Source organism: Vulpes lagopus, chromosome 22 (genome assembly GCF_018345385.1).
Source record: "Vulpes lagopus strain Blue_001 chromosome 22, ASM1834538v1, whole genome shotgun sequence".
NCBI lineage: Eukaryota > Metazoa > Chordata > Mammalia > Carnivora > Canidae > Vulpes > Vulpes lagopus.
Window position 1 is genome coordinate 11,073,266 of NC_054845.1, and position 17,188 is coordinate 11,090,453.

A 17,188-nucleotide genomic window follows, 5' to 3' on the forward strand; every position below is an offset into this window, starting at 1 on the left:
TGAATAGAGATATGCACTACATCCATCTCAAGACAAACTTTCATACACTTCAAAAGACAGTTAAATGACTTCATAGATAATTCCTACATTAGAGCAACTCCGTGTCAACTACAGTCCTAGGAGGTATCCATTCAAGTTCTTTTTTTGGTTTTTAAGATTTTATTTATTTATTCATGAGAGACACAGGGAGAGAGGAAAAGACAAAGGCAGGAGAAGCAGGTTCCTTGCAGAGAGCCCGATGGCAGGACTCGATCCCAGGACCCTGGGATCATGAGGCAGGTGCTCAACCACTGAGCTACCCAGGTGTCCCCTTTTAAATTCTTTATCCAGAAAAAAAATAATAAATAAATTCTTTATCCAGGCCATTGAGCAAGATGACAGTGGCTGCAACACTGTCATTAGCCAACCCTGAATGGATAGATCCCTGGAATGGGCTGGCGGTGGTCCTTGGAGGTCAGCCTTCTGCTGCTGTGGGCCCATCCCCCAGGATGAAGTCAGAAGAGCTTTCATCCTTTCCCAGGCACCAGAAACGAGAGTTAGTGAGACTCTCTCCAGTTATTAGGAATAAACAAGGAGTCAGGTGGCTTCGCTAATGGTGATGGTAGGCTTCTAAGGCAAGGAGCTAGGAAACGGCTCCTGCAACCTAGTCTCCTTGTCTTCTCCTTTGGAAATGGGTTCTTTCTCCTCTTCCTTCCTTTCTGCCATAGTCTTCCACCAGGAGAACACTGCTTTCCTGCCTTTCTGTCTCCTGCTCCTGTTGCCTACCATCTAATGGCTCTCTGCATGCACTTCACTACCTCGTGGCTTTTGTTTCCTCCAAGGTTCTATTGCTTTATTTTCTGCTTGTTCTTTTCTCAATGAGTGTTTCTCCACTTCTGCCACTATATGCTACACTTAGACTCCCCAGATGAAAGGATCTGATTGGGTACCACTCTGTACCCAGTCGGCACACCAGTTGGATGAGGTCTCATGCCAGACAACCTCATGGTTGGGTCGGATGCTTGCCTATTCCTGGCTCAATCATCTGAGGTGAGGGTTCACGTGGTACAAGGTACAAGGATGGCAATGTCAGTCTGAGGAAATGCTGTGGATGAACTGTGGGAGTAGCAGTTGCTACATTTTAGAATTGCCACCATGAACTTCTTAACTTCTTGAGGCTCATGAATAAAGTCTCAGGCCCAACATCACATCATCCAACTACTTCTGTCTCTCTCTTATATCTCTCACACACACCTCACATACCCCATCTTCCCTTATGCTTCTCATTATTTCATCCTTCAGTTCAAAACACAATCAGGTAAAGTGAGAACTTTACAACAGACCAGAGATTTTCTATAAGGAAGGCATCAGTGGCACAGTACACTGCTTTGGAATACAAGTCTGGGTCAGTGGTTCTCAAACCTGCCTAATCTAAAAAAAAAAAAAAAATCACTTAGTGAGCTTTTAAAACCTAAACCCCCAAATCATGATTTGGAGGTCATGACTATTGTGAGTCTTGTTTCTGCAGCTTCTCCTCCTTCTGCTCTGCTGACTTGGCCTGCCAAGATGCTCTGATGGGAAGGGCCTGACCCACCGACCATAGTACACAGAAACAGTGCCCCCACATCTCCTAATCTAGTTCCCTACTGGCTCTAGTTTCAGCAATGGAAATTAAACTGTCCCTTGAAATATCAGAAAAAAAAATAGTAAACATTACCAAGTGGTTTTTGAAAACTGTAGAGGTATAATACTCAGCGGGGATCATAACCAATCTGGGCTTGATACCTCAAGTCCAGAAATTCTGGGGCTCCTCTAATTTTTGGAAGGGCTTTAAAAAAAAGATTTTATTTATTTATTCACGAGAGACACACACACACACACAGAGGCAGAGACACAGGCAGAGGGAGAAGCAGGCTCCATGCAGGGAGCCCGACGTGGGACTTGATCCCAGATCTCCAGGATCACGCACTGGGCCAAAGGCGGCACTAAACCGCTGAGCCACTCGGGCTGCCCTGGAAGGGCTTTTGCTAAGACATATAAAAGGACAAAAATTAGTGATGTTTACCAAGAAGACATCAAGTAGCAGTTCAGTGCAAAGCGAAAAATGTTATATAAATCTAGGTTTTAGTCCAGACTTTGCTACTATAAAAAGGAACTGGTACCTAGAAACTTGAAGAATTGTTACAAAATTAGAAATATTGTACCTAAAGCACCTGGTACTTTACAAATGACAATCATTCTACTAAAAATACAACGATTTTAATGCTCAAAATAACCTGAAGAGAATAAGTTCTATAAACCCAGTGGTGTGCTAAAGCCAGCTCTGCAGGGCTTGTGAGAGCTGATTACCTGCATCTTTTCCAAAATCCAAGTTTAGTAACATAACGTTGGCTTGAAATAAGCCACAGTAGCAGTATTTACACCATGGAAATTGGCAAATGTACAGATCAGGGCTTTTTTCTTAGAGAGCTGGTCTTTAAACATTTACCAGCATACTGCTGAAAAAAAAAAAATCACGACTTTAGCAAAGAGCCAGAGCCCCAAAATATGCACTGAACTTGGTCTTTTGTTTCTATGATTTGCATCCATATAACCAAACTAGGAGTCTGTCTTCAGGAATTTTTGCCCACAGATCACAAAGCACTGCATAATATCTCACTAATTCTCCCAGCACACAAGGGAGCAAGAGAGGTTAAGTGACTTGCAGAGGAAATCAATGGTGGAAAGCACAACTTCACCAGTCTGTGCTACCCACCTCTGCCAGCCTTCCTACCCGTCAGTACTGGGCAGACTGGCATTAAACGCATAGGTAGCAGTTACTAACAGTGCTTCATCTCATAACCCAAATAGCCAAAGTCTTGTTCTAGAGACGATGATCCAAATGTTCTGTCCTTGACTACAGATTTGACTCCCCAAAATGGCCCACCCTTTCCACCTGGAGGTTTCTCCTCAGGATTGCTGATGGTCGTTCATTAATCAACTTCCTCCACATTCTTTCTTCCTCAAGTCCAATGGCATGTATTTGAAAAAATGGCTGGCCACATTTAGGTTTCTGTTGGAACAGATGCAAATGGCATCATAACCAATCAACATGCATTTTTTAAAAAGATTTTATTTATTTATTCATGAGAGACACACAGAGAGAGAGAGGCAGAGACACAGGCAGAAGGAGAAGCAGGTTCCATGCAGGGAGCCCAACGTGGGACTAGATCCCCAGGGTCTCCAGTATCAGGCCCTGGGCCGAAGGTGGCGCTAAACCGCTGAGCCACCCAGGCTGCCCTCAACATGCGTTTTTATTTGTGACCTTCTCTGGACTCCCCAAGGGCAGGGACCCAAGAATTGTTTCTCTCTGTGACCTCATCTCCATAATAGTTTAGGAATAAACGAATAACCCTTATGATAAACTGTCTCTAAAATGGATCCTAGTGATCCTCACCCTCCAAAGGGTTTTCATGCCATAGAGTAATCCCTGCTACTCCTTGAGTGTGGGTAGACCTAGTGAATCGCTTCTAATGAATAGAATATGGCAAAAATGATCGGACGTCACTTCCAAGATTACACGAAGACTGTGACTTGATTGCCGTCTTCTGTGTTTTCTGTCTCTCTCTCTCTCAGCATTTGCTTTTGGGGAGCAAGGTGCCACTTTATAAGCGGCCTTAGGAGAGGCCCACAAGGCAAGGAACTGACGTCTTTGGCCAACAGCTAGTGAGAACCTGAGGCCTGCCAACAGCCATGTGATGACCTTGAAAACAGATACTGTGAGATCTGCCAATAGCCACATGAGTGAGTTTGGAAGTGGATCCTCCTCCACTCAAACTCTGAGATAACTGCAGCCCCAACCAATACCCTGGTCACGGTTTGCTGAGCAACCCCAAGCCAGGGGATGTAGCTAAGCCCATCCTGATTCCCAACATACAGAAACTGTGAAATATTAAACGTCTGTTGTTTTAAGCTGCTAAATTTGGGGGGTAATTTGTTATACAACATAGATAACTAATGCGACCCTCAAGCATCAAGAGAAATGATCAAACAGATTGAACGATATAAATCACCTCTACTGGGTAGGGCCTAGCACCCCTATCAGGACTTCAGCATGGCTGCCCTCTTATTCAATCTAAACATCTCTAACTTTCATTACAGTTGGAAGTCCGCTTAGGGATAACAATGTTCCCATTCTGGGAATGATCCAACACCCCAAACTAAAATGAAAGGAACTCAATGGCAACTTGGCAACTTGAAATTCCAAGTCCTTAATGTTATAAAGTCAAAAATTGTCTGGTAAAAGAGAGGCCAAAAAGGAAGTATATGTTAAAAGCTGCCCTTTCTGGTCTCACATGAGTAATTCTTGCAGCTGGAGTTCACTACAACCACAGGGTTGTGGTACCACGAAGGTGGCCATTTTCAAATCTGGCCTGACATCAGAATGTAATTCAACTAGATAAACCTGGGACTTGGCCAAAATAAGTAGCATTTACATAACTGGAGCCAATGAATACCATCACTTTTCTATGAGACCATATGACTATGATGTGAAGAAATAAAAGCCTTTGTTGTTTTAAAGGGCAGGGACAATTGGAAGTTTTGCAGCAGACAGTTACAAAATTTTCCACCCTTAGCTCTCCAAAGAAGATACCAGTTAGTGGCTTTGGGAGTTGGGTGTGGAAAGAATTGCTTGGAAAAGAAAATTAAATTGATCCTGGACAGAATGTGAACCAACATTACTACATTTATCATAGAGTCTAAAATAGGCTATTTAGCCCCCTACATTGTGAACTTGCTTTTCTGATCTACTTCCTTTTATTACTTAGCTCCTTGAAATCATAGAATTCTGTATCGGGCAAGGCACAGAAGGCTACCACACCCCTCTCACAAACAGCGAATTCTTATTTTCCAGAATAATTTTTGAGTGGGTTTTTAAAAATCACTTTAGAAAACATAATACTCCAAAAATTAGTCTTTGCTTTTATGCTTTTTGCACTTGTCTGCTTACAGTGCTCTAGGACTCAGGATTCACATCGGTGATACTTTTCATCTGGGATAGGTTTTCTGCATCTTATGTAGACTGTAGACTATTTTTTTTATTTCATTCATCTCTTGTATTTTCTTAAAGGGTTCTCATTTTTTCTTTTTAATTATCCCTATTACCTATCATCAGGGAGCTGTCTCGGGCTATAATATGGGGAGTAAAAGCTCATCAACTAAACTGGTTTTAGCTGTATTTGAGACAGAGTATTTTATCCTGTCGGTTTTCATTTTATTTGATGACAGTGCTTGCAATTTCTCCCTCAATAAGCAAAGATGACTTAGATCAGTGGCCTGATGAATAAGCATGAAAATTTGATTTAGAAAAGGAGGATATCCAGAAGCTCACAGAGAGAAAAAAGGATTTCCAACCCCCTACCACAAACACTTTAAATGACAAAGCAAAGCAGCAGCATTGTCTTTAAACAACATCTTTCAAGGCAGTATCAATGCTTCCCAATGTTAGGTAGTAAGAATAATAATTTAGAAAGAAAAAGAGACGCCTTTAAATATATATAGGGAAGGAATAAAATATTTTTAAAGTAAGTAAATGTCATTAATCCTTTGTATTAACTTGGGGCAGATAACCCGAAAGAAAACAAATAAGATCCTGGGTGTGAGGGGGTAAACTGATGCTTGGGAAGAAAAAAAAGGGGGGGGGGATTCCTGGGTAGAGCAGCGGATGGAGAATCTGAGCTGTCTGACACCCTACCTTGGCCCAAATGATTCCGCTCTCCAGATCCATTAACAAGAGTGGGAAAGGACAAAGAACTGTGAAGTGGTAGGTAAGATGCTCAGTAAACTTCAGTAATAGAAAATAAAGAAAAACAGAGGAAGCCAAAGTCTCCAACGGAAGGGAACCCAATGAATTGTCTTACATTTCAGAACCTGTTTTTTCTTGCTGGAAAAGCAGCTCACCCGAGTCAGCAAAAGCAGCAACTTTTACAAACACGCAACCAGATCAGAAATCTCACAGGGTCCAGCGCCTGGAACTGAGGCTGGCAGAAGGAAGGGCTCAGCCAGGAGTAACGTTTTCTTAAGCATAGTATAGGGTGTGCATGTGTGTGTGCGTGTGTGTGCGTGTGCGTGTGTGCACGTGCGCGTGTGCATGTGCGCATATGTGCGTTTGCATGTGTGTATCAGAGACAGTGAGAGACGGATTTAGCCTTTCTCAAACTGTCACTTTCCTGCATGGGAATTCGCGATACTCCCTGCTTCCCGGAGAGGGGAGAGCCCCCCCACCCCCGGTGAATTCTGACCTCTCCCGGAGTAACCGGGGAGCTCACGGGAGCGCCCAGTGCCGCGAGCAAGACGGAGGATTTGACCGGGAACAAAAGACCGCTAGCCCGTCAGAAAACGCCACTGGAGCACACGGGTAACCTCTCTTTGTGTTCTGAAAACTCCTTAATTAGCAAGTGCCCTGGTTTCTAACACGCATTAAAACTCCTCTCCGCGCGTCTCAGCTACAGGATCAGGTCGCTGCTGCTGCAGCGCAGAGGGGACCCCGGGTGGCCACGCGCCCGAGATCCAGGGAAAGCTCCGCAGTCCAAGACGCGCTTCAAGCCGTCCTGTGTGCCCGGGCGTTCGGTCTCAGGTACTTTAAAATCATCCCTCCCCGCGTCCCCCCGCCAACCCCTAGTTTTCCTGGAACTGCTCTAAAGCCACAGCAGATTGCTAGGCTCCGGGCCGCGCGCGCGGGCGGGGCGGCCTGGGGGCCCCGGGTCCCCGAGCCCCCTCGGAGGGGTCTGCACTTCCTCCCGCCTTGGTCGGCCCCCTCCTCCCGACTCCAGTCTCTGGGACGCGGGGCCCCTCCTCCCTCCTGCTGCCGGGAGAGGGGGTGCGAGGGATTGTGGCCTCACGTGGTCTGTTTGGGTCTGGGGAGAAAAGGGCGACCTGGGAGGCGCACCCTTCTCGCTCGGTACCGAAGCCCGCACTTAGGGTCCAGCTGCCCCCAAAGCGCCCTGCCAATCCCAGCGCTGCCGGCCCGGGCAGGGCCACCGGGACTCCGGGTCACGTCCCTCTGCGCTGTTCCCCGCGGCTCCCAGGAAAGCCTCCCTCGCTGCGCCCTCCAGCTCGGGACGAGTGTTTTAGCGGACCCGGAAGAGGAACACATCTTTATAAGCCAATTCCCTTTCTGGTGCGTTTTACCCCCCACCCCCCACCCCTCGAGCGAATTCACCGTAAAAGTTTTTCTGAACTTTTCCGTCCCGGCCCCCTGCCCCTCCCCTCAGGAATCCGCCCAGAGCGCTGCAGGCCCCGCCCCCCGGGCCTCCCTCGCCCCGCCCTCCAGACTTCCACCCAATCCGGAGGCCGCCACACGGAAAACAAAGGCTGCCATTGGGCCGCCCTGGAGCCCGAGGGCCCGCCCCCGGCGTGGTTTGTGAATGGGGGGAGGGGAGGGGGCGGGGCGGCCCGGAGCCCCGCGAGCCCGACGCTTCTTCTGGCGAGTTGCACGACTCCGAGGCGTTACTCTGCGCTCCCTCCCGGCGGGCGGCGGCGGCGGCGGCGGCGGGCGGGCGGGCGCCGGGACACTCGGGCCGGGGCTTCGCGAGGCTGGAGAGGCCAGGCCCAGGCCGCGGGCAGCGGGCCCTCGCGGCTTCGGACGCAGTGCGACTGGATTTCCAAAAAGAAGTCGCTGAGCTCTTGGCTGCAAAGCGCCGATCGGACTCGGAGCGAGGATCGCCCGCTTGGCAGAAACTTGGGGGCCGAGCTCTCGGGGCTGGAGAAGGAGCGGGGGAGTAGGAAAGGCGGCGGCGGCGGCGGCGGCGGCGGCGGCGGCGGCGGCGGCGGCGGCGAGCAGAGCCTCGAGGCGAGGAGGCGGAGCAGCACCGCCTCGGCGGCGGCCTCGGCTCGCGGGCGGCGGCGCCGGCTCTCGCCCGCCGGGGGCCGGACTCGGCGTGGGGGCGCGTGCGTTGCCGTGCGCCGTGGGCCGGCCGACTTTGGGCAAACTTTGAAGGGTAACCCGAGACGCTTGTTGCTCCTCGCCGCGGAGAACGCCGCACCGTTACGTCGCAGCGGGAGAAGGCGGCGGCCCCCGTCCGCGCCCCCGGCCCGGGCCGACGAGTCCGGGGCTCCCGGCGGCCGCCCGGCTGCTGGGCGGAGACGGCGGCGGCGCCCCCGCGGCGCGGGCACCCGGGCTGCAGCGCCCTGAGCTCCGCGCCGCCCACGCCCCGGCCGCGGCGCCGGGAGGACTCTCATGCGCCGGGCGCGGCCGCGCCTCCCCGGATCCAAGCCTCTCGCGGCCGCGTCGTCGCGCTGCTCCGGCTGAGAGCGCCGCCGCACCCGTGGCCGGCGATGCGGGGCCCCGGCGCGGCCGCGGCGCGCTCGCCCCTGGGCCTGTGCACCCTGGCGCTTGCGCTGCTGGGCGCGCTGCCCGCCGGCGCCGGGGCGCAGCCGTACCACGGCGAGAAGGGCATCTCGGTGCCGGACCACGGCTTCTGCCAGCCCATCTCCATCCCGCTGTGCACGGACATTGCCTACAACCAGACCATCCTGCCCAACCTGCTGGGCCACACGAACCAGGAGGACGCGGGCCTCGAGGTGCACCAGTTCTACCCGCTGGTGAAGGTGCAGTGTTCTCCCGAGCTGCGCTTCTTCCTGTGCTCCATGTACGCGCCCGTGTGCACCGTGCTGGACCAGGCCATCCCGCCGTGCCGCTCCCTGTGCGAGCGTGCCCGCCAGGGCTGCGAGGCGCTCATGAACAAGTTCGGCTTCCAGTGGCCCGAGCGGCTGCGCTGTGAGAACTTCCCCGTGCACGGCGCCGGCGAGATCTGCGTGGGCCAGAACACGTCCGACGGCTCGGGGGGCGCGGGCGGCGGCCCCACGGCCTACCCCACTGCGCCCTACATGCCGGACCTGCCCTTCACCGCCCTGCCCCCGGGGGCAGCTGACGGCAGGGGCCGCGCCGCCTTCCCGTTCTCGTGCCCCCGCCAGCTCAAGGTGCCCCCCTACCTGGGCTACCGCTTCCTGGGCGAGCGCGACTGCGGCGCCCCGTGCGAGCCGGGCCGAGCCAACGGCCTGATGTACTTTAAGGAGGAGGAGAGGCGCTTCGCCCGTCTCTGGGTGGGCGTGTGGTCGGTGCTGTGCTGCGCCTCGACGCTCTTCACCGTGCTCACCTACTTGGTGGACATGCGGCGCTTCAGCTACCCCGAGCGGCCCATCATCTTTCTGTCGGGCTGCTACTTCATGGTGGCCGTGGCGCACGTGGCCGGCTTCCTGCTGGAGGACCGCGCCGTGTGCGTGGAGCGCTTCTCAGACGACGGCTACCGCACGGTGGCGCAGGGCACCAAGAAGGAGGGCTGCACTATCCTCTTCATGGTGCTGTACTTCTTCGGCATGGCCAGCTCCATCTGGTGGGTCATCCTGTCGCTCACCTGGTTCCTGGCAGCCGGCATGAAGTGGGGCCATGAGGCCATCGAAGCCAACTCGCAGTACTTCCACCTGGCCGCGTGGGCTGTGCCCGCTGTCAAGACCATCACCATCCTGGCCATGGGCCAGGTGGACGGGGACTTGCTCAGCGGGGTGTGCTACGTGGGCCTGTCCAGCGTGGATGCGCTGCGGGGCTTCGTGCTGGCGCCCCTGTTCGTCTACCTCTTCATTGGCACGTCCTTCCTGCTGGCCGGCTTCGTGTCCCTCTTCCGTATCCGCACCATCATGAAGCACGACGGAACCAAGACCGAGAAGCTGGAGAAGCTCATGGTGCGCATCGGCGTCTTCAGCGTGCTCTACACGGTGCCAGCCACCATCGTCCTGGCCTGCTACTTCTACGAGCAGGCCTTCCGCGAACACTGGGAGCGCACCTGGCTCCTGCAGACGTGCAAGAGCTACGCGGTGCCCTGCCCGCCTGGCCATTTCCCGCCCATGAGCCCCGACTTCACTGTCTTCATGATCAAGTACCTGATGACCATGATCGTGGGCATCACCACCGGCTTCTGGATCTGGTCCGGCAAGACTCTGCAGTCTTGGCGCCGCTTCTACCACAGACTCAGCCACAGCAGCAAGGGGGAGACTGCGGTATGAGCCCCGGCCCCTCCCCCACCCTCCCTTCCCCCATCCCCAAGCAGGGGGAGAGACGCGGGAAGGAGAGAACTGTTGAGGGGGGTGGGGTTCTGGAACCTGCACACCCCCTGCCCCCTTCCAATGAGAAGTGACCTGGAAGAGAGATGATAGTTGTAGATTTGGGGCGAGGAGTGGGTTTGGAAAAGGAGGCCTGGGTGGAAAGACGGTTTGGATGAAAAGACTTATGGCAAAGACTTGCAGAAAGAGGATGATGATGATGATGGTGATGATGGTAAGGCTGATGTTAATAATCACGCCCCGTGCGGGGCCAACCTGGGCCTATCGAGATTGAGCCCAGCAAAGATGGCTCTGAGTTCTTCCTGGCCCCGGGGCTGAACTGAGACTGAGCGATTCCCCTGCTGCAAGACAAGTGGCCTGTCCTCACTCCTGTGAGGCCCGGGTGAAAGGTACAGCTCTGTCTGCGGCGGCGGCTTTGTTGGGAAAAGGGAGGACTCCCTGTGGTGTCCTTGTCAAGCGGTGGTCAAACCATAATCTCTTTTCACTGGGGCCAAACTGGAGCCCAGATGGGTTAATTTCCAGGGTCAGACATTACAGTCTCTCCTCCCCTGGCCCCTCCCGCCTGTTTTTCCTCTCCTACTCCTTTCAAGTCTTGTAAAATAAGCATTTGGAGGTCTTGGGAGGCCCGCCTCCTAGAATCCTAATGTGAGGATGCGAAAGAAATGAAGATAAACATTTAGAGATGAGGCAAAGGAGATGAGTAGTAGGTATTTCTGCTTTTTTATTTTTTGAGGAAGGCAGAAGGAAGAAGGTGTTTTATTTGGTTTAATACCCTGAAAAGAAGTGATGACTTGTTGCTTTTCAAAACAGGAGTGCATTTTCCCCCTTGTCTTTGTTGTAAGAGACAAAAGAGGAAACAAAAGTGTCTCCCCTGTGGAAAGGCATAACTGTGAAGACAGCAACTTTTATAGGCAAAGTAGCACAAGTCAGAGGTTTCCCTTTGGATGTTAATTTGGCTGAGATAAACATTCCTTTTTAAGGAAAAGTAAATGGCACCGTGCTTCCATACCCCAGTCAGAGGTTCTGACTTGGCTAAAGGAAATGCAGGGGGTTTTGTTGTATTTGTTTTAAATAAATTTAACTCAGAATACACGATCCTATCTACAGGCTCTGTTCAGATGTTCAGGGAAATCTCTCCCTTTATTATTATTTTTTTCTTCCTATAAACCTGCCTTTAGGTTTTCTATTTTCTTCTGATTTGAATCCTTCAAGATAAAAGGAAAAGCATAATGCCCTCAGCCTCCATAGTAAAGAAGTTAAATTTTTTAAAAAGTAAAGAACCATTTTGTCCTGTTTTCTTAGTTCCATAAATCCGTTTATAAAACCTCATGTGTATGCTGACCCTGTCTTTGTGTGCCTGGGTGGGGAGGTGACCTGCAGAAACGGCTGTGAATGAAGGGGACAGTTCAAACCATGGGTCCCATTTTTAAGGAAAGTCATTAAAAGAAGGTAAACTTCAAAGTAATTCTGGAGTTCTTTGAAATGTGCTGCATGACTTAAATTTATTAATCTTAAATCATGTACTTTTTTCTATAATAGAACTGATTCTTTTGCATAATGCTCTAAAGCTGAGCAGAGAATCATGGGAGGTAACCTTTATTCCACCTTTGACACCACCCTCCAATCTTGCAACACTATTATATTTCTCAAAACAATTTTTAAATGCTGTTTTAAACAGTTTTTAAACCATAGAGGGTACAGTCAGGAGTACACGTTACTTTATATATGTAATGTTCAGTTGAGTGGAGCTGCTTTTTATATTAAAGTTAACATCGACCTTGTATTTCTTAAACCTCCAAAATGAGTCTCATTTGTCAGATTTGAAACGTCCACTACACAGTTTTTGGCATCTTTTGTGTTGTATCTCTTGCATGTGAAATTTGTAAAATAGAGACAAGTGCAGTATGTATATTTTGTAAATCTCCCATTTTTGTAAGAAAAATATATATTGTATTTATACATTTTTACTTTGGGTTTTTGTTTTGTTTTGCCTTTAAAAGTCTACAAGGAAGCCCCACTTTATCACATGTACAGATCACAAAATAAATTTTTTTAATACAAAGTGAATGTTTATTTAGTTTATAATTCCTATATATCTTTAAGCCAAAGAACAGAACTCTTGTGTTATGAAAAGGTATAGAGGGATACCATTGGCTCTGTCCCTCATGTAGATGTTCTATATTTGAAGTTTTCTCCTTGCCCTTTAAAATACAGTGTAATGAATGCCTTATCTGTCCTTTAATTTTTTTTTTTTCTGTTGCTGCTTCCTGCCTACCACCACATTACCTTTCCACACGTCCCTAAGCCTTTTCGTATCCTGCTTTGGATAACTTATGGAAGGTATAGAATAGGCATCTCGTTAAGAGAAGTGCTTATCCGATCCATGTTTTTACCACTCTTCAAAGATGCAGACCATATTTGAAAGAGGACTGGAAGATATTTTCGGTCTGCTTTTCTGGTGATGTTTTCCGTGGGAAGAATTCAGTGAGTATATTTTGTTTGTCTGTGTATGTTTCTTTTTTTAATTCTTTTTGTATTCCAATGCACCTTACCTAATTTGTTCATTCTTAAATCCTTTCGGTTCTTGTGGCTGGAAAGTCAGTAGAGGGTTCCAGTTAATAGCAAAGGCCTTTGGGATGGAGCCTTCTCAGCTGTAGGCTTCACTCTACCTTCTAGGTCAACTGAACCAGAGGTCAAGTGATTCCCCGAGGTGGCTGTGACTCAGCAGCTCCGGCAGGAATAGACTCCAGCCTGACCCCAGGATGGCCTCAAGCCACTGAAGCTATTCTTTTCTCTTTTCCGAGAGGCTAACTTTGGAATCAGATTAGACTGAGAAGCCTTCCTATCCAGCCACTTTGATATTAAACAGTCCCTCAGGGAAATGATAAAGGCATTCTAAATACTTCCAATTCCAAGCCTCACTCGCTTGCCTTTTTTTTTTTTTTCTTCCCTACTCGTTTCTCTGCTTAAATTCAGGTGCCTATTTCCTGGCTTTTCCTAACAGTTGCTTCATTCTTGGGCAGCCATCAAGACCCAGCAGCAGACTGGACACTGCTGTTTCTCCTTCCCTGCTTCAGCTCTAAGCTTCTGTACTTCTAAAGCTCAACAGAAACAGTTCTGTTTTTGTTTTAATTAACAGGCTTGCTCACATGGCTGGTGTGTTTTACAAACACACAGAAGGAAAACCAGTGACAGTCCTCACCAGGAGGAGGAAGCCACACCGCTGCACTCTGTGCAGAGCATCTTTTAAGATCCTCCTGGGTTTTGAACATCACAATGGCTGTGAGGTCATCTTAACCTGTGAAGATTTTGGCATCAAGGAAGGAAAAAAATAGCGACTTAAAGGCTCTTTAGGTTTATCCAGTTTTTGCTCATAAAGTGACACCTTTTAGGTTAAAGCATGCCTCTTTTAACACCACACTAATACCGCCTGTTAAGAATGTTTGCTTTTAGAGTAGGTCGAAGGCTCCCGATGGGGTTTTTTGCTCACAAATTAACTGCTAAAGGCACTTAGACCCTTGTGTGGGGAGAGCTGTGTGACTGCTCCTATAAATGTGTCCCCCCTCTTGTCGGAGCTGCCTCGTTCTTCAGGGTGCTCAAAGATTGAAGAGCCTTGGTCTTTGGTGAGGGAACAAAGACTGTATGAATAAATTACTACCTGCTTTTTTGTAAGCAAAGATAAAAGTGTTCAGTCTAATTCCTTTCACATTGGGGTGCGCCCTTACACAGTTGATTCTTACCTAAGAATTTTAGAAGCTCGCAGATTTTTAAAGAGACACATCTTAGCAGAAAATATGTGAGGGAGACTGTTCATGAAAGGGCATGTGTATGGTTTAAGAAAAACATTGGCAGCAGTTTGGTGTTAATCCCTAGATAAGGAGCAGAAACACTTGTGAAAATTTTCTGTAGTTGATAAAACAAAATTATTTACACAATAATCATATGCAACACCTAATCTTTTTGAGTAGGTATGTGAGAAATCATGGCAATAAATAAATAAATGTCCTGTGGATGACATTTGCCATTAAAGATTTTTTTTTAAGTGTGCTTAATAAAAAGTAGTGATATTAGAAATTCTCTTGGTAGAACTACAGGAGTGTAGCAGCTGTAGGTTTGAGCCCTGTAATCACACTGGGAAATTCTCTTCTAACTCTCTCATCTTTAATTTCACTGAAAAGGCAGGTGGCTATTTATAGATGGTATATTTTTATATATGCATATGTGGGTGGTGCATAACAGTCTATAGGGCTCCAGGAAATCCTAGAAGGGACCACAAGCACACCAATGTGGACTTAACAATTCATAGGCCTATTCTCTTTTTCTATTACTTCACCCTTACTGGCATTAAGTTGATTTCATCAACCTTGCTCCCAGTGTGTGACATTTCTTACATCTGAAACTGTATTCCTCACATTTATACAAAAATGAACTAGTTAAGAGGGCACATGAAAATGTCAAATCTTTGGTAACCACACATTGTGCCTCTTATTCTCTTCAGAAAAAAAAGTTGAGTCACTTGTAGTTTTCTCAGTACAACAGTGGTAGAAAAAAGGAAGTTTGTCCAAGACAATGGTAGTTTACCATTAACTGATCTGCTTCAAGAAGTACTGCTGCAGATTCAGTCGGATCTGGGCAGCAGCCGCAGCGGCTCTCCTCTCCTCTGACCCTTTTTGCTATCTCCCTTTGCTTCTGGAAGCACGGCCTCTGGCGTGGCGGTTCCAATGGTGTCATCAAAGTGTTCAATGACATGAAGGTGTGTAAGTTCCCAACACCAGAGGAGGTGAAGAAGCACAAGAAGGCAGTACTTCTCTGCCTCGGCGAGGACAAGAAGAACATCATCCTCGAGGAGGGCAAGGAGATCCTGGTAGGTGATGTGGGCCAGACTGTAGACCACCCCTATGCCACCCTTGTCAAGATGCTACCAGACAAGGACTGCTATGTCCTCTATAACACAACCTATGAGACCAAGGAGAGCAAGAAGGAGGGCCTGGTGTTTACCTTCTGGGCACCTAAGTCTGCCCCCCTTAAGAGCAAAATGATTTATGCCAGCTCCAAGGATGCCATCAAGAAAAAGCTGACCGGGATCAAGCATGAATTACAAGCAAACTGCTATGAAGAGGTGAAGGACCGCTGCACCCTGGCAGAGAAACTGGGGGGCAGTGCTGTCATGTCCCTGGAGGGCAAGCCTTTGTGAGCCCCCTCCAGCCCCTGCCTGGAGCATCTGGCAGCCCCAGACCTGCCCATGGGTATTGCAGGCTGCCCCCTTCCTGCCAGACCTGAGTGGCTGGGGGGATCCCAGCAGAGGGAGAGCAATCCCTTCACCCCAGTTGCCAAACAGCCCCCTCACCCCCTGGACCTTCCTCCTCCCTCTATCCCTGACGGTTCTGGCCTTCCCAAACCACTTTTGATCTTGTGATTCCTCTTGGGTTGAAGCAGACCAAGTTCCTCTCAGGCACCCCAGTTTGGAATGGCTGTATTTTTTTTAAAGACACCCCAGTTCCCCACCTGTTCCTCCCTTTTCCCATGCTGCCAAATTCTAACCACAATAGTGACTCTGTATTTGTCTGTTTAGTTCTGTGTATAAATGGAATGTTGTGGAAAAAAAAAAACAAAAGGAAGTACTGCTCAAGCAGTAACTATATTGGAGGTGCTCTGACAGGGACTGGAGAGAAACAGATAAAAGTAAGAAAGGCAGTCCATCTGGAGTAACTGGGGACATAGTTCAGGGTGAGCATGGTGTCGCCCAAGGAGGAATAAGCAAATACTTATATTTCTAGACAGAAATTGACAAATGTAATATAGAGACCCAAGTGCTGTTTGGAATATTACTTAACATATGGTGGCTGGGCACCTGGGTGGCTCAGCGGTTGAGCTCTGTCTTTGGCTCAGGTCGTGATCCTGGGGTCCTGGGATCAATCAAGTCCTGCATCAGACTCCCTGCAGGAAGCCTGCCTCTCACTCTGCCTGTGTCTCTGCCTCTCTCACTATGTCTCTCATGAGTAAATAAATAAAGTCTTTTTTTAAAAAAATGTGGTGGCATTTACTGTTTTTAAAAGCTGCTTTCACATTCATTATTTGACTATCCTCATAACAACCCCATGATGTATAATAATTCCTTTTTTTAAAAAAGATTTATTCATTCATGAGAAACACACACAGAGAGAGAGAGAGAGAGAGAGGCAGAGACACAGGCAGAGGGAGAAGCAGGCTCCATGCAGGGAGCCCAACATGGGACTTGATCCCGTGTCTCCAGGATCATGCCCTGGACCAAAGGCGGCGCTAAACCGCTGAGCCACCCGGGGTGCCCTAAATATCTTTCTCCTATTTTTAAAAAAGATTTATTTATTTTAGAGAGAGAGTAAGCATGGGGGGGGGGGTGCCGAGAGGGCAAAGAATCTTTTTATTAAATAAAAAAAATTTTTAAAGATTTATTTATTTATTTATTTGACAAAGAGAAAGAGTGTGCAAACAGAGGGAGTGGCAGGTAGAGGGAAAGAGAAAGCAAGCTCCCATAGAGCAGGGATCCCGAATCTGGACTCGATCTCAGGACCCTGGGATCATGACCTGAGCCACTCAGGCATCCAAGGATTTTTTTTTTTTAAGAGTTATTGATTTATTTGAGAGAGAGGGAGAGTGGCAGGAAGTGGTAGAGAATTCCAAACAGACTCCGAGCTCAATGTGGACCCCTACATTGGGCTCCATCTGGGGCTCCAGGTGGGACTTGATCTCACAACCTTGAGATCACGACCCTGAGTTCACAACCCTGAACTAAACCAAGAGTTGGAGTGTTAACGGACTGCACCACCCAAGGGAGAAGAGAACCTAAAGCTGAGGGCAGAGCCCAATGTGAGGCAAGATCTCATAACTCTGAGTGGAAACCGAGTCCTAGGCTTAGCTGTAGGCCACCTAGGCACCCCCAATTCCTATTTTAAAGATGAAGAAGCTGAGAGGCTCAGTGAGGTGATGTGACCGAGAGAAGAAACCAATCTCCTGTCCTCAGATTCTGAACTCCGTGTACTTTCTATAATATACCATGCAACCTGTATTGAAAAGTACTGTGGAAGTTCAGTTGTAGTGATGACCATTTACTTGCAGGGGCAGGACTCCATCC

The 17,188-nt window shown here is 48.9% G+C and overlaps 3 protein-coding genes and 1 long non-coding RNA gene across 7 annotated transcripts in view; 3 read left to right on the plus strand and 1 right to left on the minus strand.

Moving 5' to 3' along the window:
• Positions 1-7,080, minus strand: part of LOC121480662 — an 81,338-nt gene extending 74,258 nt beyond the window's left edge. For all 3 annotated transcript variants that reach the window (XR_005985045.1, XR_005985044.1, XR_005985043.1), the window contains exon 1: positions 6,908-7,080. This is a non-coding gene — a long non-coding RNA (uncharacterized LOC121480662). The remainder of the gene's footprint in view (positions 1-6,907) is intronic.
• LOC121480660 (translation initiation factor IF-2-like) lies at positions 6,063-8,161 on the plus strand. Its single transcript, XM_041737402.1, has 3 exons — positions 6,063-6,376; positions 6,465-6,595; positions 7,047-8,161. Exons 1-3 carry the CDS (start codon positions 6,120-6,122, stop codon positions 8,150-8,152), a joined length of 1,494 nt encoding a protein of 497 aa, XP_041593336.1. The 5' UTR covers positions 6,063-6,119; the 3' UTR covers positions 8,153-8,161.
• Positions 8,162-8,292: 131 nt separating this feature from the next.
• FZD7 (frizzled class receptor 7) lies at positions 8,293-13,732 on the plus strand. Of its 2 annotated transcripts, XM_041737400.1 has the most exons (3): positions 8,293-10,014; positions 12,483-12,561; positions 13,217-13,731. In XM_041737400.1, the coding sequence occupies exons 1-2, from the start codon at positions 8,296-8,298 to the stop codon at positions 12,537-12,539; spliced, it is 1,776 nt and encodes a 591-aa protein (XP_041593334.1). In that variant the 5' UTR covers positions 8,293-8,295; the 3' UTR covers positions 12,540-12,561; positions 13,217-13,731. The 2 variants fall into 2 exon arrangements, with proteins under 2 accessions (XP_041593334.1, XP_041593335.1); XM_041737401.1 differs by lacking the exon at positions 12,483-12,561 and having other exon boundaries at positions 13,217-13,732.
• Positions 13,733-13,929: 197 nt separating this feature from the next.
• Positions 13,930-16,040, plus strand: LOC121480661 (cofilin-1-like). The gene has a single exon (XM_041737403.1). The coding sequence runs from the start codon at positions 14,825-14,827 to the stop codon at positions 15,269-15,271; it is 447 nt and encodes a 148-aa protein (XP_041593337.1). The 5' UTR covers positions 13,930-14,824; the 3' UTR covers positions 15,272-16,040.
• The last annotated feature ends 1,148 nt before the right edge of the window (positions 16,041-17,188 follow it).

Excerpts from the sequence above, each read along its gene's own strand:
- LOC121480661 (XM_041737403.1), top strand. The coding sequence starts at position 14,825 with ATGAAGGTGTGTAAGTTCCCAACACCAGAGGAGGTGAAGAAGCACAAG.
- LOC121480660 (XM_041737402.1), top strand. The coding sequence starts at position 6,120 with ATGTGCGTTTGCATGTGTGTATCAGAGACAGTGAGAGACGGATTTAGC. Across the intron at positions 6,377-6,464 it reads AACGCCACTGGAGCACACGG|CTACAGGATCAGGTCGCTGC; the intron begins GTAACCTCTCTT and ends CGCGCGTCTCAG. Across the intron at positions 6,596-7,046 it reads GCCCGGGCGTTCGGTCTCAG|GAAAGCCTCCCTCGCTGCGC; the intron begins GTACTTTAAAAT and ends CGCGGCTCCCAG.
- FZD7 (XM_041737401.1), top strand. The coding sequence starts at position 8,296 with ATGCGGGGCCCCGGCGCGGCCGCGGCGCGCTCGCCCCTGGGCCTGTGC. Across the intron at positions 10,015-13,216 it reads GCAGCAAGGGGGAGACTGCG|GCTTGCTCACATGGCTGGTG; the intron begins GTATGAGCCCCG and ends TTTAATTAACAG.